This window comes from Mytilus edulis, chromosome 13 (assembly GCF_963676685.1).
Source record: "Mytilus edulis chromosome 13, xbMytEdul2.2, whole genome shotgun sequence".
NCBI classification, from domain to species: Eukaryota; Metazoa; Mollusca; class Bivalvia; order Mytilida; family Mytilidae; genus Mytilus; species Mytilus edulis.
In genome coordinates this window covers 19,142,591-19,156,753 of record NC_092356.1, presented here as the reverse complement: position 1 = coordinate 19,156,753, position 14,163 = coordinate 19,142,591, and the positions used below count along the sequence as shown (strand labels likewise).

Here is a 14,163-nt window from a genome sequence, read left to right as displayed (position 1 = left end):
AATCGATACTCTGGATGGGAGGGTGGCTTTATTCTTTATCTTTTAAATTTTTAGATATTTTTTCTCTATTCTTATCTATTTTGTCAATTAATTGTTCTCTTATCTCTGTTTTTTTAGCTCCCCATTATTCTTATTTTTTGGTATTTTGCCCTTTCATTTTGCATATTTTTGTCCATTATTCTCTTTTCATATTGACCATGGTATTGTCGGTTTTCCCGGACGAATTGTTTTTAATTGTCAACTTGGTTGTCGATCATCTCTAAATTTTACTGTAATCTAATTGAGATTTATCAAATTTTAGTGAAAATATTATTTTAATTTTATTCAGTACATAACATTATATTATTTAATTGAAAACCAGAAACGATTAAAAAAACATGCCTTAGAGACTTTAAAAATCAAGGAAAACACATCCTTAGAGTGATTTTAGTGTTTTAATGCTTTGAACAGTCAAGAAAATAATTTCTTGTGCAATGAAAAAATAAAAGTATCGACATGAAGCAGGATCGTTAGGAGTAAACATTGAAATAAATCAGTATCATGTTATATATTTATAAATAATGCAATATGTAAATAGAAAAACAAAACGTAAATGTGAATTTATGCTTAAAAAAAAAATATTTGAAAAAAGATCTAATTAAGTTATGTTTTAATTTGTTGATGGAATAATCTATATAAGTGCCAACGTAAACAATATTCAAAGATCTTATTGTTACACTAATAAGATAACATTAATAGTAAGTTTGTTTCAAGATTGATGATTTAACACGGATCACATTTTACATGTTTTAGTGGTTTCTGCGCTTTTGTTATATGCATATATCACCTTCAACATGCCAAAAACTTTCGGGTAGATGGTCTGATCGATGACGAGTGGGACAGACTATCCCAAACATCCTTGTCGATTGAGTCAGACCAGTCTCCCGATCACGTAATTTGTCTTGTTCGGGCTTGATCGAGTTGATCTGATCGGCAGTGTGAACCTAGCTTAAGGTAACTTGGTTGTTGTTTTTTCCTGGCCGGCGGGTTCGTTTATGACGGAGTCAATGTTTTCATTTCGTATTGAAAGCATTGTTTATATATAGATATAAATTATTTGCATACAATACTATGTGTGTTCTGATAGATTATAATAAAATCCGGTGTCCTTCTAGTCTTATGGGCGATCGGCAATTATAAATTGAGTTTGATATATTTTTTGTTATATATATGTATAGTGTGTACTGGTATAGGTATTGTTGTATGTGTCAACTAAATGTAACAATAACGTGTCTTTACTGAGTTTGACCACGAATTGTTATTTATAGTAAACCGGCTGACCAGGAATATGCCATATGGAATGAAAATTATATTTCAGGCAAATGAGTATTTGAATGATTTTTTTCATAATTTAAACTAGATGGCAAATATTTTTTCTCACTATTTGAAGTCCTGAACTATGTTTTAAATGCACTAAGCAATATCATAAGACACTTCTGATCATGGTATTGAAAAAAAATCTATTGTTTTGAACAACAATGCTTTCCGGATGTAGAAGCAGGAGTTTCCAAAAACCACACACGTCACACCCTGTTGTCAAAATCCATTGTTATTCGTAACAATAGATCTATAAATCTATTAAATTTTTACTTTTTATCAAAAATAGAAACAATGAAGTATAACAATAGAACTGGGGTGTACAAATATAACTGTAACTGCTTGAAACTAGACACAAATGAATTGTTACGGTGTATGAAAAATACAAGTCACTTTGTAAGTAAATGATTTATCAACTTACTTTATAAAAGGGGGGTGCTTTCTTTATTTCTTTCTTTTCTCGTGAAACGTTTTTGTAAATAACTGTTGTATATTTTGAACAACTTTTATCGAACTTCTCAGAATAATTGTTTTCTCTGTTTTGTCTAGCATTTTTTTGTATTAAGAATAAGAATCAAATATTATACTGAACCTCATTATAATATGCGAGACTACTATTGTATCGAAAATAAGAATATTTGGTCATTTAATAGAGTAAAAATGTAAATCGTATTGTTAATAGAGAGGTAACAAGTTAGGATCTGGCACGAAAAGTATGAAATCATGATACAAGTGCAGGTATATAATACGAAAAACGAATATTTGTAGGTAGAAATATGTGTTCAATTAGATTGAGTATGAATCTATAAGATAGTCAAAATCCTACACACGATTGTGTTTAATCTGGTTTGTTTAAAAGCAATATAAATATCTTCCATTATCGAATTCATCTCGCATGATGTCCTTGTATTTTGGCGATAACTTAACAAAAGTTCACTTGTTTCTGAAGTTAAAATGTGCGTCCAACATTTTTTTTTTTGTATTTTTGTCTTGTAAACGGCGGAAAGGAATGTTCCTTCTTTTAACCTATCAAAGATAAAAAAAAAATGAAGAGTAAAACCCCAATTGGCAACAAAACACGATAACTATCGAGTTGAATGTTTAACTAAACTTTTATTTGCATTTTAATCAAGCAAAATAATAAGATGTGTCACATTAATTTATTCCTTAAAGTAAATTTTATTGAAACTTGGTATCGTTCAGGTTGATTCTTAAAAAGATATCAGTCTGAAAGAAAATAACTCCATATACATGTATGTATATACAGACAACCAAGTTGTATTTCATTGGAAAAGGGAGTTCTTTTATCTACTCATCATGTTTCAGAATATTCTTGTTATAACAATGAAAAAGAGAGACATTTAGCAAGACATAAGTGGAGTTCGTGTTGTTTCTTATTTATTATTTATAACTGTTGATGTAAATGTCCATTGGTTTTTTAAGTCTTTGTTTACTCCTTGGTTTTGATTGTTATTTTCTTACCAAGACATACGTCGGAAATATTACAGGTTTTAAGCTTCAGTTAAAAGATAGTTGTAACACAAAATTTATAATTATACAAGTTAGTGAAATTAAAACATGTATTTACAAGTATCGATCAACAACTGTTGCCTTTATCTATTCTAGAGTCACTAATGAGTCTTATGTAGACGCAACGTACATGCAGCGTACTAAATAATAAACCTAGTATCTGATTTTTTTCAACAATTTGGTCGTTGTCAAACGTCATGAACGTTTCTTCTAGCTGGTATGATTAGACAAGACTTTAGTGTTTACCAATTTTGTGTTTAAATTATTTTGCATTGATATTTTGTTTCTTTAGATTAGTTTTTCAGAATTAAATGTTGATCAATTCAAATTAATAATGTTTTTCTAACCAAGGTTAATATATATATCGCTTTTAAGTTGTATTTTGCACAATTTTCGTAATTCCTGTTTTTCAATGCTTCGTATTTTGGTTTGCCTTCCAAGTGTTTTGATTTCAGCAACACTAGTGAGTCTGATGTTGACAAATCGTTCGTGTGCATTTTAAACTATTTCCTTGTATCTTTTATGATTTAATAAAAAAAAAAATTATGTATAATTACTGGATAATATTGATGTTTATGATGATATTTTCGTGGTTCACCTTTACCCGTAAAATCGTAAAAGATAAGGAAATAATTAAATATAAAAGTTAATGCTATTATAGCATTAACTCTACACTTTTATTCTGAGCCAATGTGTTATTACGAAATTGAATAGTTATTTGTTTTTGGCTGTTGTGTTCATAAGGATTGTTTCAAAGAAGACATTTGTTTTAATTTGTTTTATAGAATTTACAATTTAAGAAGACACGTGAAAAATGAGGAAATGAACATTTCGTTGTTAATGGTATTCTCTTTCCTGTCATATTCATGCAATGGAAGTTTGAAGGATCAAAGCACTCAAAGTTATAAAGCGGCGGCAGTTGATGGGAAAGACATAACGAAGATCAAAACGGAAGTTGACGTTATGAAGGGAAATTACCATGCTCTATTTATGAGAGTAATTAATAACGAACATGAAATCACTTTCCTGAAAGGTCAAACACAACAGTTGGAACATAAACTTGCAAACACTAAGCGTGCATTTTCATGTGAAATTGAAGGTCTGCGAGATGGCACCATACAGCTCGAACAAGATCTAAAGGAAACAACAAATGCATGGAAAACAATTAACATGATTAATGACACAATACAAGATCTACGTCAAAGGGTCAATGTGTTAGAAAACAAAAACTCACATTTGAAGATACCGAGAAAGCATAGCAAGAAGTCAGGTGTGTATATTTATTTCTTGTGGGAAATAGTAATGAGTCAGGTGTGTGTTTTTATTTTCTTGTGGGAAATAGTAATGGGTCAGATGTGTATATTAATTTTCTTGTGGGAAATAGCAAGAGTCAGGTGTGTGTATTCATTTTCTTGTGGGAAATAGTAATGGGTCAGATGTGTATATTCATTTTCTTGTGGGAAATAGCAATGAGTCAGGTGTGTGTATTTATTTTCTTGTGGGAATTAGTAAAGGGTCAGGTGTTTATATGTATTTTCTTGTGTAAAATAGAAATGAGCCTAGTGTGTATAAATTTCTTGTTGCAAATATCAATGATCCAGGTGTGTATCTTTGTTTTCTTGTGGGAAATAGCAACGAGTCAGGTGTATACATTGCATACCTATGTTCTTGTAACATGAGTATAACTGTTATCGATGTGTAATATTCCTTTGAAAGCTAGGTAAACCGCCATAATAATACGAACGGTACGCAACCAATTGTACTGCATCATAAGATTATATTTAATAAATATACCTAAGAGATGTCCATTGCCAAAGCACTCAAAACTAAGTATAAATGATGCAGACATGGTAATAGGCAAACAGGACCTAGGAATGACAAAAAATCCGGTCATGGAATAAAACTGTATGGTAGTCATCTTTTTATGAAATAAGTCAAGGAAAATCAATATGAAAGCACAAATTACTGGTTGGATTGTAAGCTGTGCCGCCCATTATAGAGCATGAAGATTATCAATGGATAAAAAAACATTTTCTGGAAAGGTTTCCATTAAAGAAGCGTCGAGATTGTAAAGTTTTGTTAAAAAAATACTGAAAATGTTTGTAAGCATGAGAGCTAAATGTATCCAAACAATGCTGCCAAAACTTTATTAAGGAACATTATCATAACAGCAGTAGAGACGCCGATGATATCCAACGGGCATGGTATCTTCATGCTTGATATAAATAATAAAGTTAAGAAATATTCACAAATCTGAATTTATTTTATATGTTTGTCTTCAATCTTCTACAAACGCAAGGTCAACAAATATATCTACAAAATTGTCAAAAGAATATATTTCTGATCAGCCAGTTTTTTGGTAATTTGTTACAATAGCCTCACCGCCTTGAACTCATAATACACAGTTATCTTTAAATTTATTATCCATTGCCTTTTTTATTTGAGATATTTTCAATTTTACGCAAAGTACAAAAAATAATGAGTTTTGATCGAAAAATTTAATCTAAGCAAAGGCTAGTCTATTGATTTAATATTGCATACACACATAAAATGCAGAAACCATATATTTCTGATTAAAACAGTTTTTGTTTATTATAAATACAGGTGACGGATCAGAATGCCCTTTAGATTGGGTTAGACGTGTTGGCTTTTGTGCCTGCTATTTTTTTAGTTATTCACAAAAGTCCTGGAACGATGCACAGGTAATTGGGGAATCAATTATGTTAAGTATTTTCAATGTATCATTCCTATACTATTCTAGCTTTGAATCGAATAGGAGAGGCCCTGATGTCCGTCCTTTCTTCCTTCATAAATAATTAAGGTATAGGTCTTTCACAGCATTCCACGCTGCATACTTAAGGTTGGCATCTAAAATTATATCGGTATCCACGGATTTCTTGAATACCATATGTAGCTGCATAGTATTATTTCACTAGAAGGAGCAGCCATTAACGTCACTGTCACAGTACTGTTATGTACTTTAAAATTATATACTTTAAAAATGTTATAAATTTAATTTTTATGATGACAAAAAGAAAGAAAAATAGATAGCATTTGTTGTCTGTGTGAACAATTTATTTCGTTTATTGTGAGTACCTCTTATATTTATGCATTTCCCTCAGTTTTAGTTTGTTACCCCGATTTTGTTTTTTGTCCATGAATTTATGAGTTTGAACAGCGGTATACTACTGTTGCCTTTATTTGACGTAATATGATCAGATTATGTTATTCACAGCATCCATATCTTTATCTTGAACTTCAAAATCGGAGGCTGTTTTCGATGGTTCGCATTTGAATGTTGTCTTCCTTCTGTTCTTCTTATAAAAGTGGTCTATGCCCGTTTTTTTTTCTTTCTTAAGACAACATTCTTTTCAAAACTCAAGTAGACGAAGGTAACACGTTGAAAGGCAAAAGTTCCTATGAAAGCCTTACTCCAAATTCATAAGAACTCCAGCCGCTCTTTTCGTCTAGAAGAGACTTATCGATGGTGTTCCATTCGAAAAGGTTGAAAGGTCGAATCAGTAAAGAAGTTAAAAATCAGACACAATAGGACTCACAAATCGTGCCTAAATAACTATGCTCAATGATATTTTATGTCAGGAAAATGCCCTGCAGCGGAAATATATTTGAACGACTTTCAAACCTTACTCAATAACTGACAATTATTATATTAGTATCTAATATTCTTTGATCAATTTGTCGCGAATAATATAGAATTAAAAGCTGTAATGAGGCAAACTAACTTGGATATCCGCGAATATAGATAACTGTTTTATCTTGATTAATAGGCTGCTAACCTGTCTTTTTGACTTTTAAATGAAATATGTACTTAAAAAAGAAGATGTGGTATGATTGCCAATGATAAAAACTCTCAACGAGAGACCAAATGACACAGAAATTAACAATTTTAGGTTGTCATACTGCCTTATACAATGAGCAAAGCCCATGCCGCATAGGCAGCTATAAAAGGCTCTGAAATGACAAACGTAAAACAATTCGAACCAGAAAACTAATGGTCTAATTTATGAACAAAATACATGAACGAAAAACAAAGATGTAACATATCAACAAACGACAACCACTGAATTGCAGGCTCCTGACTTGGGACAGACACACACATAAGAAATGTGCGGGATACCCAAACTCTCTCTAACCTTGGACAGTGGTGTAACAGTACAGCATAAGAACAAACTATCATATTCACTTGAAAAAGGCTTCACTCATCAGATGGATACAATCAGAAAAACATCTAACAAACACACAGAGTTGACGTGGACGGGTACTTGTATATCACATATTTTAGGCCAAAAAATGATGTAATCCTTTTCAAATAGAGAATCTCAAAATTCAAAATATCAATGTTTTGAAGGAGCAATGCAGACGACATAACGGATCACTTACAGATATCAATTCTGAAAATGAAGCCGTGTTTCTGGCTGAATATAGTCGTAATCATACAGGTTTGTACTTATTTAGCACTATTTCTCCTATTATAAATGCATTCAAAACCAACTTTATTTTCCGTTGAAAAGTTTCTAGCTAGGTTAAGGGTATCATATTATTTGGTATTCTTCTACTTTTGCATAGGTACTACATTTGTACCAAAAATCTGTAGTACCGAAAATCTACTTTTAATATTCAGTACTATTTTGTTACTTTAAAATTATTCTTATATTTAGGTACTTGTATTTTACACTACTTGATTTGTACTGAAAAATTTAAGTACGACAGATTTTTGGTTGCACGGTTACCTTTTCAGCATTTTGAAAGTTTGTCTTTATGAAATCTCATTAGTCATGTGTTGTTAGTTAGATTGTTCAAACATTGAATATTGTGATCATTGTTGGTATTTTTTTTTGTACCAGTATTTTTAAGTACAAATCAAGTACTGGAAAATACAAGTACCTAAATATTAAAATAATTTTAAAATAAAGAAATAGTACTAAATAGTAAAAGTAAATTTCTTGTACTACAGATTTTAGCGTGTAACAATTTATAATTTAATTGTTTAGATAACGGAATATATGATTGCAACATGTGCCAGTGGTGAGGGCCCTCATGGGGTTTTTGATTATGTGATTACTTGGCCGTTTTTTTTAATGATTATTTGATTATTAAGCCAAATATTTCATGATTATTTGATTACCTAGGACTGTATTTTTAGTTTATGATTATTTGATTACTAAAGATAAGCAAATATTTAATGATTATGTGATTATATTGGCAAAAAAATGGTGATTATGTGATTACTAGGACCCCCCCATGAGGGGCCTCAGTGGTTCCTGGAATTTGAGATTTGAATAATTGTATAATGATCTGATAAACTCATCCTTTTAGCTAGTCAAAGTCAAATATATTTGAACTAATCGAAATTCATTTCTTGCTAGGTGTCAGTTTAATGTATCGCCTTAAGATTAAACCATTTGTAAACAAATAATTGATACTGGTTTTTTTTTCAAACTTAAGATAACAAATGCAAGTAAGAAATATTCAACTTCTATTTAGATTTCGAACCTTCATGCAATCTTGTAGAATGTTAACAACATACATTGTACCGATTAATTAATTATATATGAACTCTAATAATTATATGTTTGTAATGGAATCGATTCCACATAAGCGATCTTACGTCACGACTTTGTTTAGATATCCTCAAAAATTAAAATTTGATTTGCGTTCCACTATGTAAATGGTAGTCACCACCATTTAGATGAAAAGTCATATATAATCATATAGGTGTAAATATTAGCCCGGACGGAGAAACGACATGTAAATAACACATGTCTTTCTGTTTATGTTAAATAAAGTGGAAATAGTGGTCAAGTCATGTAATGTACTCCAGTATATATCATTAGACATGGTTTTCTAAAACATGCACCATATTTCTTACATATTCACAGTGATAAAAAAGAAATTTTTTCTGAGCTCGGAATTTAAATGAGATCCGACAGTATTTTGTCGAAGTTTAAAACGCATAAAATACTTAAGAGCATACATAATAAAGTGCATTAAATAATAAAATCGCATGAACTCCAGAGGAACAATAAATGGCGAGTTTATAGTGTAAGCGTTTACTGCTTCTCGTGTATTTCTCGTTATTCGAATCTGCACTCAAAATGTCATAACAATAAAAGGATTACAATCGATGAACGCAAATCAAAGTGAGTTGATGTAAGGGAATTGGAAGTTGAAGATTTGAAATATGACAACACGTGTGTTAGAGATTCTAGTTCGTGATTATCAAGAAAACGACCGCGATATGAAGTGTACACGTGTATCCTTCTTTTTTTTTTTTAAAGTAAAACTTATTATAAGTTCCTTTGGACACTTATATGTTTAGATATCCTCAAAGATTTAAATTTGATTTGCATTCCACTATGTAAATGGTAGTCACCACCATTTAGATGAAAAGTCATATAGGTATTAAATGCAAGAACTCATTACAAAGTGGGAAATTTGAATTGCTAGAGAAAGAGTATTAAATGATAGGACACGTCAGTATATCAGGAAGTTAAATTGTAACAACTTGATAGCATGATAATTTTATCTTTGGTTTTCAGAAGAAACTTAATTGATAATAGATCTAGATGATCACGATAAGTTGGTGTGTATTGGGATAAGCAATGTGACAGGTACAAAATAAAGATTGTTGGTATTTCTCCAGCTACTGGTTAAGCATACGTCATCATACTAGTTTTGCATGTCGTCTTTACTGTACAATATATACTGAGTGCCAATGAAAACGTAACACTTGGTTTTTCAAAAATAAAATTTATATTAGCAATGACAATCTTTCAAAATTAATTGATCTTGAAAATTAACAATTTTAACAATAGATCGATATCAAACAAAAATGTTTCTTGTCATCTTCCGGGCGCAATAGGTAAACGAAACATCCAATGTCGAATCATCAACTCACAGTCCTTACAAAAAATGTTACAACCCCGTGGTGCAGCGCAATCTCGACAGCGCCGTGGAATTGATCATCCTGGACGTTTAATGTGATCCCGAGGAATGTTATTCCGCTTGTCCCGCAAAGCAAACTCAAGTTGACTTTATGATATTGGTGGCTGTTTTCATCGTCTAAACCATGTCAAATCTGATGCAACATTGGCTCGATCGGACCAAAATCCGAGGAAAAGAATGACTTTTGTCCAAGGCGGGTGCATTATGCCTATGTAACTGTTCCGGACCATATGAGTATTTTGACCATACGCGTATGGTCATGACCATATACGTATACTCATATGGTCCGACCGCACACGTATGGTCGGACCATATCAGGATATATACTCGTTTGGGTATTAACAGGCCGGACCATATGAGTATTTGGACCATATAGTTTTTTTTCAAATATGCATTAGAAACGTTTCAATTATAAAATAACTTTATCTTAAAAAAAAAATGATGGTTACTTAGAAATGTATTAATTTTCTAATTCAAAAGCTATTAAAAAATAAAATATATATGCCACAATCAGTTGACCTTAGTTTTCATCGCTTATTGTATTCTTGCATGTATGCTTAGGGTGACGTTATACTTCCACATGGTACCAAAGACTTTCTGCATTTGCATGTCTTTGTTGTGCACGTTTCTTTTTAGTTACACCTTTTGCTTGTGAATGACAAGACAGCCTTCTTTGCAACTGCGTGCAGTAATACCGAGGTCTCGGGCCATTCCGATGTGTCTACGGTGTTTTTGAAAAAGCTCTGGATCTGTAATATCTTAACATGACTGCACTACACCATATTCACAGGACTACATAAATAAAATATACCACGGTCCTTTACACAATAAACGTGGCAGACGCCCTGTCAACCACCGGTATACGTAAAGTAACAAAACTTCCTTTTACAATATGTGCATTTGATTTTGACATCTGCATATTGTAAAAAAAAAAGTACTTTAAATAAGGGAGTAAAATAACTGTGGGAAACTGCTTAATTTTTATTAAGTTAATCTTTTTTTATTATCAAAATATAATATATGTTGCGTTTTCATTGGCATTCAGTATATGATAGTTAGAATTTTAGAAAAATGTCAATTATTTTAACGAGCGTTGTTTTTGGATTCAGAAAAATCAGTACAAAAGTTATTCTTTAAAATGCTTTGCTCATTTTTTTTTGCAGCACGTTCTGTCTGGATTGGTGGGAAGAATGACCATGGCGTGTACAAATGGTTTACATCCGATGGAAAAACCAAACATATGAATTACACTCGATGGACGAATACACAAACACAGTACAATACAAGAAATCGTTCGGTGTGTGCTCAGTTGTATGACGGTGTGGAGTATAAATGGTTAAAATGGAATTGTGATGTGACAGAAAGTTTTATCTGCAAAACCTATATTTGACATTTCATTCGCCAATTTTTGTTGATCACTTGATGTAACATTATCTAACAAGAGTAAACACCTGAAAAATATCTCGCTGGCTTAACTATCCATTGATTTTATGTCGAAAGTATCTAAAATAAAGGTATTACAAAAAGCATTACACATGACAATGAGATCAAGGTATGATGTTTTGTGTCGCACAGACATATCCACCTTACAGATTATAATACATCATTAGTTGACCTGTTGCGTATGATAATTGAAAAACAGACCAAGACAAAAAAAAACTTTACATTGAAGTATGAATATGAGATCAAGGTCAAATAATACTTGACAGACAGACATTTGACCTTACAATAATCCCATACACCAAATATAAATGACCTAATGTAATTAGTTTTTTGAGACATTTGCGAAACAGACATAATCACGTAACTTTCACCTTGATCACTGATCCATTAAATGACGTCTAGGTAAGGTGCACATCCAGACTGTCTTACGGATATATGTTCGTTGCAACGAACCCATATACCAACAAATATATAGACTTTGCAACGAACTCATATACCAAAAACGGTTATCTTATTTCTCATATTAAGTGAGAAATATTCATGACAGAGTGTTTTCAAGCCGTCGCTGAAACCCATGAAAATGAAGCCAAGGACAATTGAAATACGATTGACTGAAAATTTGTTGTATAAGATTTTTGCAAACAAGATATGAAGCATTCACTTCTTCTACTTTCTGAAATAAAAAGCTTTACACAAATAGTTTACGCCGCCGCCAGAAAATTATGCCTCTGTCACGTGCACTGCGACGAAAAACGATTAGTAGGGGAAAGGGAGGTGGAAAGGATGAGAAAACGATAATTAATTACACATGATGGCAACAGGAGGTCCAAAAAATATCAACATTAACTTAAAATAATCGCTCAGTGTGTGTGGAATTATGAGTGTATATCAAGTTTAAATGGTTTTCTTAGTATTGTCATGTGGAATTTAATTGTATATTCAAAAATGATATATAACAATAAATTAGGCTTTGTTGTTGATAGCACTTACAAAAAAAAAAATTGCATTTGGGATAGGGGACATAAAACTATATGAATCAAAATAAAAGAAGAAACAAAGCATTAAACATGTTAAAGAAATACCAAAAACGTCTGAGATTTTTGTGCTTAGATCATTAGATGATAACCAATTATCATATATACAAAATTGAAACATTGTGTATATTATTCCGGGTTTATACAAGATTCAAGGTATATCATCGTGAGTTTTCCACTAACTGTAGAACGTCGCGTATCTATGTATAATAATGTAACTACGTGTATATATATATAAAAAAAGGAAGATGGTGTATGATTGTCAATGAGATAACTCTCCACAATAGACCAGCATGACACAGACATCAACAACTATAGGTCACCGTAAGATTTTATTTTATATTTTCTAACTTTGCTTTCTTATTCTAGATAATTTTTATCTGTCTCGCTTATCTCATCCGTTATTTCTTCGGAATCCACTGTGTTTAGTGTAATATCAAATTTGGCTAGAGTTTTTTTTTCTATCAACTGCTTCAAGCAATTTTGAGTTTTCCTCCGGGTCGAAAGTTTTATCATCAAAGGCGTCAAATTAATTCAAAGTTAAAGATAATTAAATAAAGGCAAAAGTAGTATACCACTTTTCAATAGTCATAAATCGACTGAAACAAATCCGGGTCATTAACCAAAACTGAAGGAAACACATCAGATAAATAAGAACCGAATATTGCAAAAATGTTTGCAAAATAAATCTAAATCAACAAATTATTAAGAATTCTCTTCTTTGAAAACGTCAATACATAAGTAAGTGATTTGTATAATTCAGCAGGCTAAAAACGGTATTTCTACAGGAAAAAATTAACACATACATTATATTCCATGTCATCATAAAAGTGACGAAAGAGACGATTCAACTTTTGTTTAAGTTTTTTTTTTTGTTGTTTGTGATATTTTGTTGCACATGTTGTAAATACCTTAGCTAGCTTGCTGTAGTATCGAACACATGTTAAGGCTGCTACCAAAAGGATTAGCTTTTTGTTAGTTCCTTTAAACCAGTGGTCATCCATGAAGTTGGTTGCTGTAATGTGCTGGATTTTACTTCAATACGACTAAATTGGATAATGCTGAGGTTTTTGACAGCGTGAAATTGGCTTAACTCCACAACAATTTTGCCCATACCGAGTCAGGCTATCTGTACCATGTGTTGTTCTATTTCTTGGTTATTTGTCTTCCTGTTAAAAACGACGTTGTTTTTAGTTCGGTAAAAAGTAAAATTAATAGAGTACCGAGCTACGTGGAAAATTCAAAACGATAAGTCCATAATCAAATTGCAAAATCAAAAGCTCAAAACACGTCAAACAAAAAGATAACAAATTTCATATTCCTTACTTGGTACATGCCTTTTCTTTTGGTGGAAAATGCTGGTTTAAACATGTTATACCTGGTGTTATGTCAATTTAATAAAATGCCATTATATTGACAATTTACATATGTGAACGAAACAGCAGACATATTAGGTAAAAATTTCAAAAAATAGGAAAACAGCAGTCAACATATTGTGCTATAAAGATATAAGAAGATGAGGTATGAGTGCCAATAGAACAACTCTCCATCCAAGTCATAATTTGTAAAAATAAAACTATTATAGGGCAACGCACAGTCTTCAACACGGAGCCTTGGCTCACATCGAATGGCAAGCTAAAAAGGACCTTAAAAGTTACTAGTGTAAAACCATTCAAACGGGGAAACTAAAGGTCTAATCTATATAAAAAAAAACGAATAACGAGAAACACTAATGAACCACATCAACAATGACAACTACTGAACATCAGATTTTTGACTTGAGACAGGTGCAAACAAATACAGCGGTTCTAAACGTTTTAACAGGTACCATCCC

The 14,163-nt window shown here is 31.7% G+C and overlaps 1 protein-coding gene across 1 annotated transcript; it reads left to right on the top strand.

The window, feature by feature from the left end:
* Positions 1–1,666: 1,666 nt before the first annotated feature.
* LOC139502046 (C-type lectin domain family 10 member A-like) lies at positions 1,667–11,381 on the top strand. Its single transcript, XM_071291366.1, has 5 exons — positions 1,667–1,752; positions 3,672–4,156; positions 5,491–5,588; positions 7,256–7,346; positions 11,016–11,381. Exons 2-5 carry the CDS (start codon positions 3,709–3,711, stop codon positions 11,240–11,242), a joined length of 864 nt encoding a protein of 287 aa, XP_071147467.1. The 5' UTR covers positions 1,667–1,752; positions 3,672–3,708; the 3' UTR covers positions 11,243–11,381.
* The last annotated feature ends 2,782 nt before the right edge of the window (positions 11,382–14,163 follow it).

Excerpts from the sequence above, each read along its gene's own strand:
- LOC139502046 (XM_071291366.1), top strand. The coding sequence starts at position 3,709 with ATGAACATTTCGTTGTTAATGGTATTCTCTTTCCTGTCATATTCATGC. Across the intron at positions 4,157-5,490 it reads AAAGCATAGCAAGAAGTCAG|GTGACGGATCAGAATGCCCT; the intron begins GTGTGTATATTT and ends TTATAAATACAG. Across the intron at positions 7,347-11,015 it reads ATATAGTCGTAATCATACAG|CACGTTCTGTCTGGATTGGT; the intron begins GTTTGTACTTAT and ends TTTTTTTTGCAG.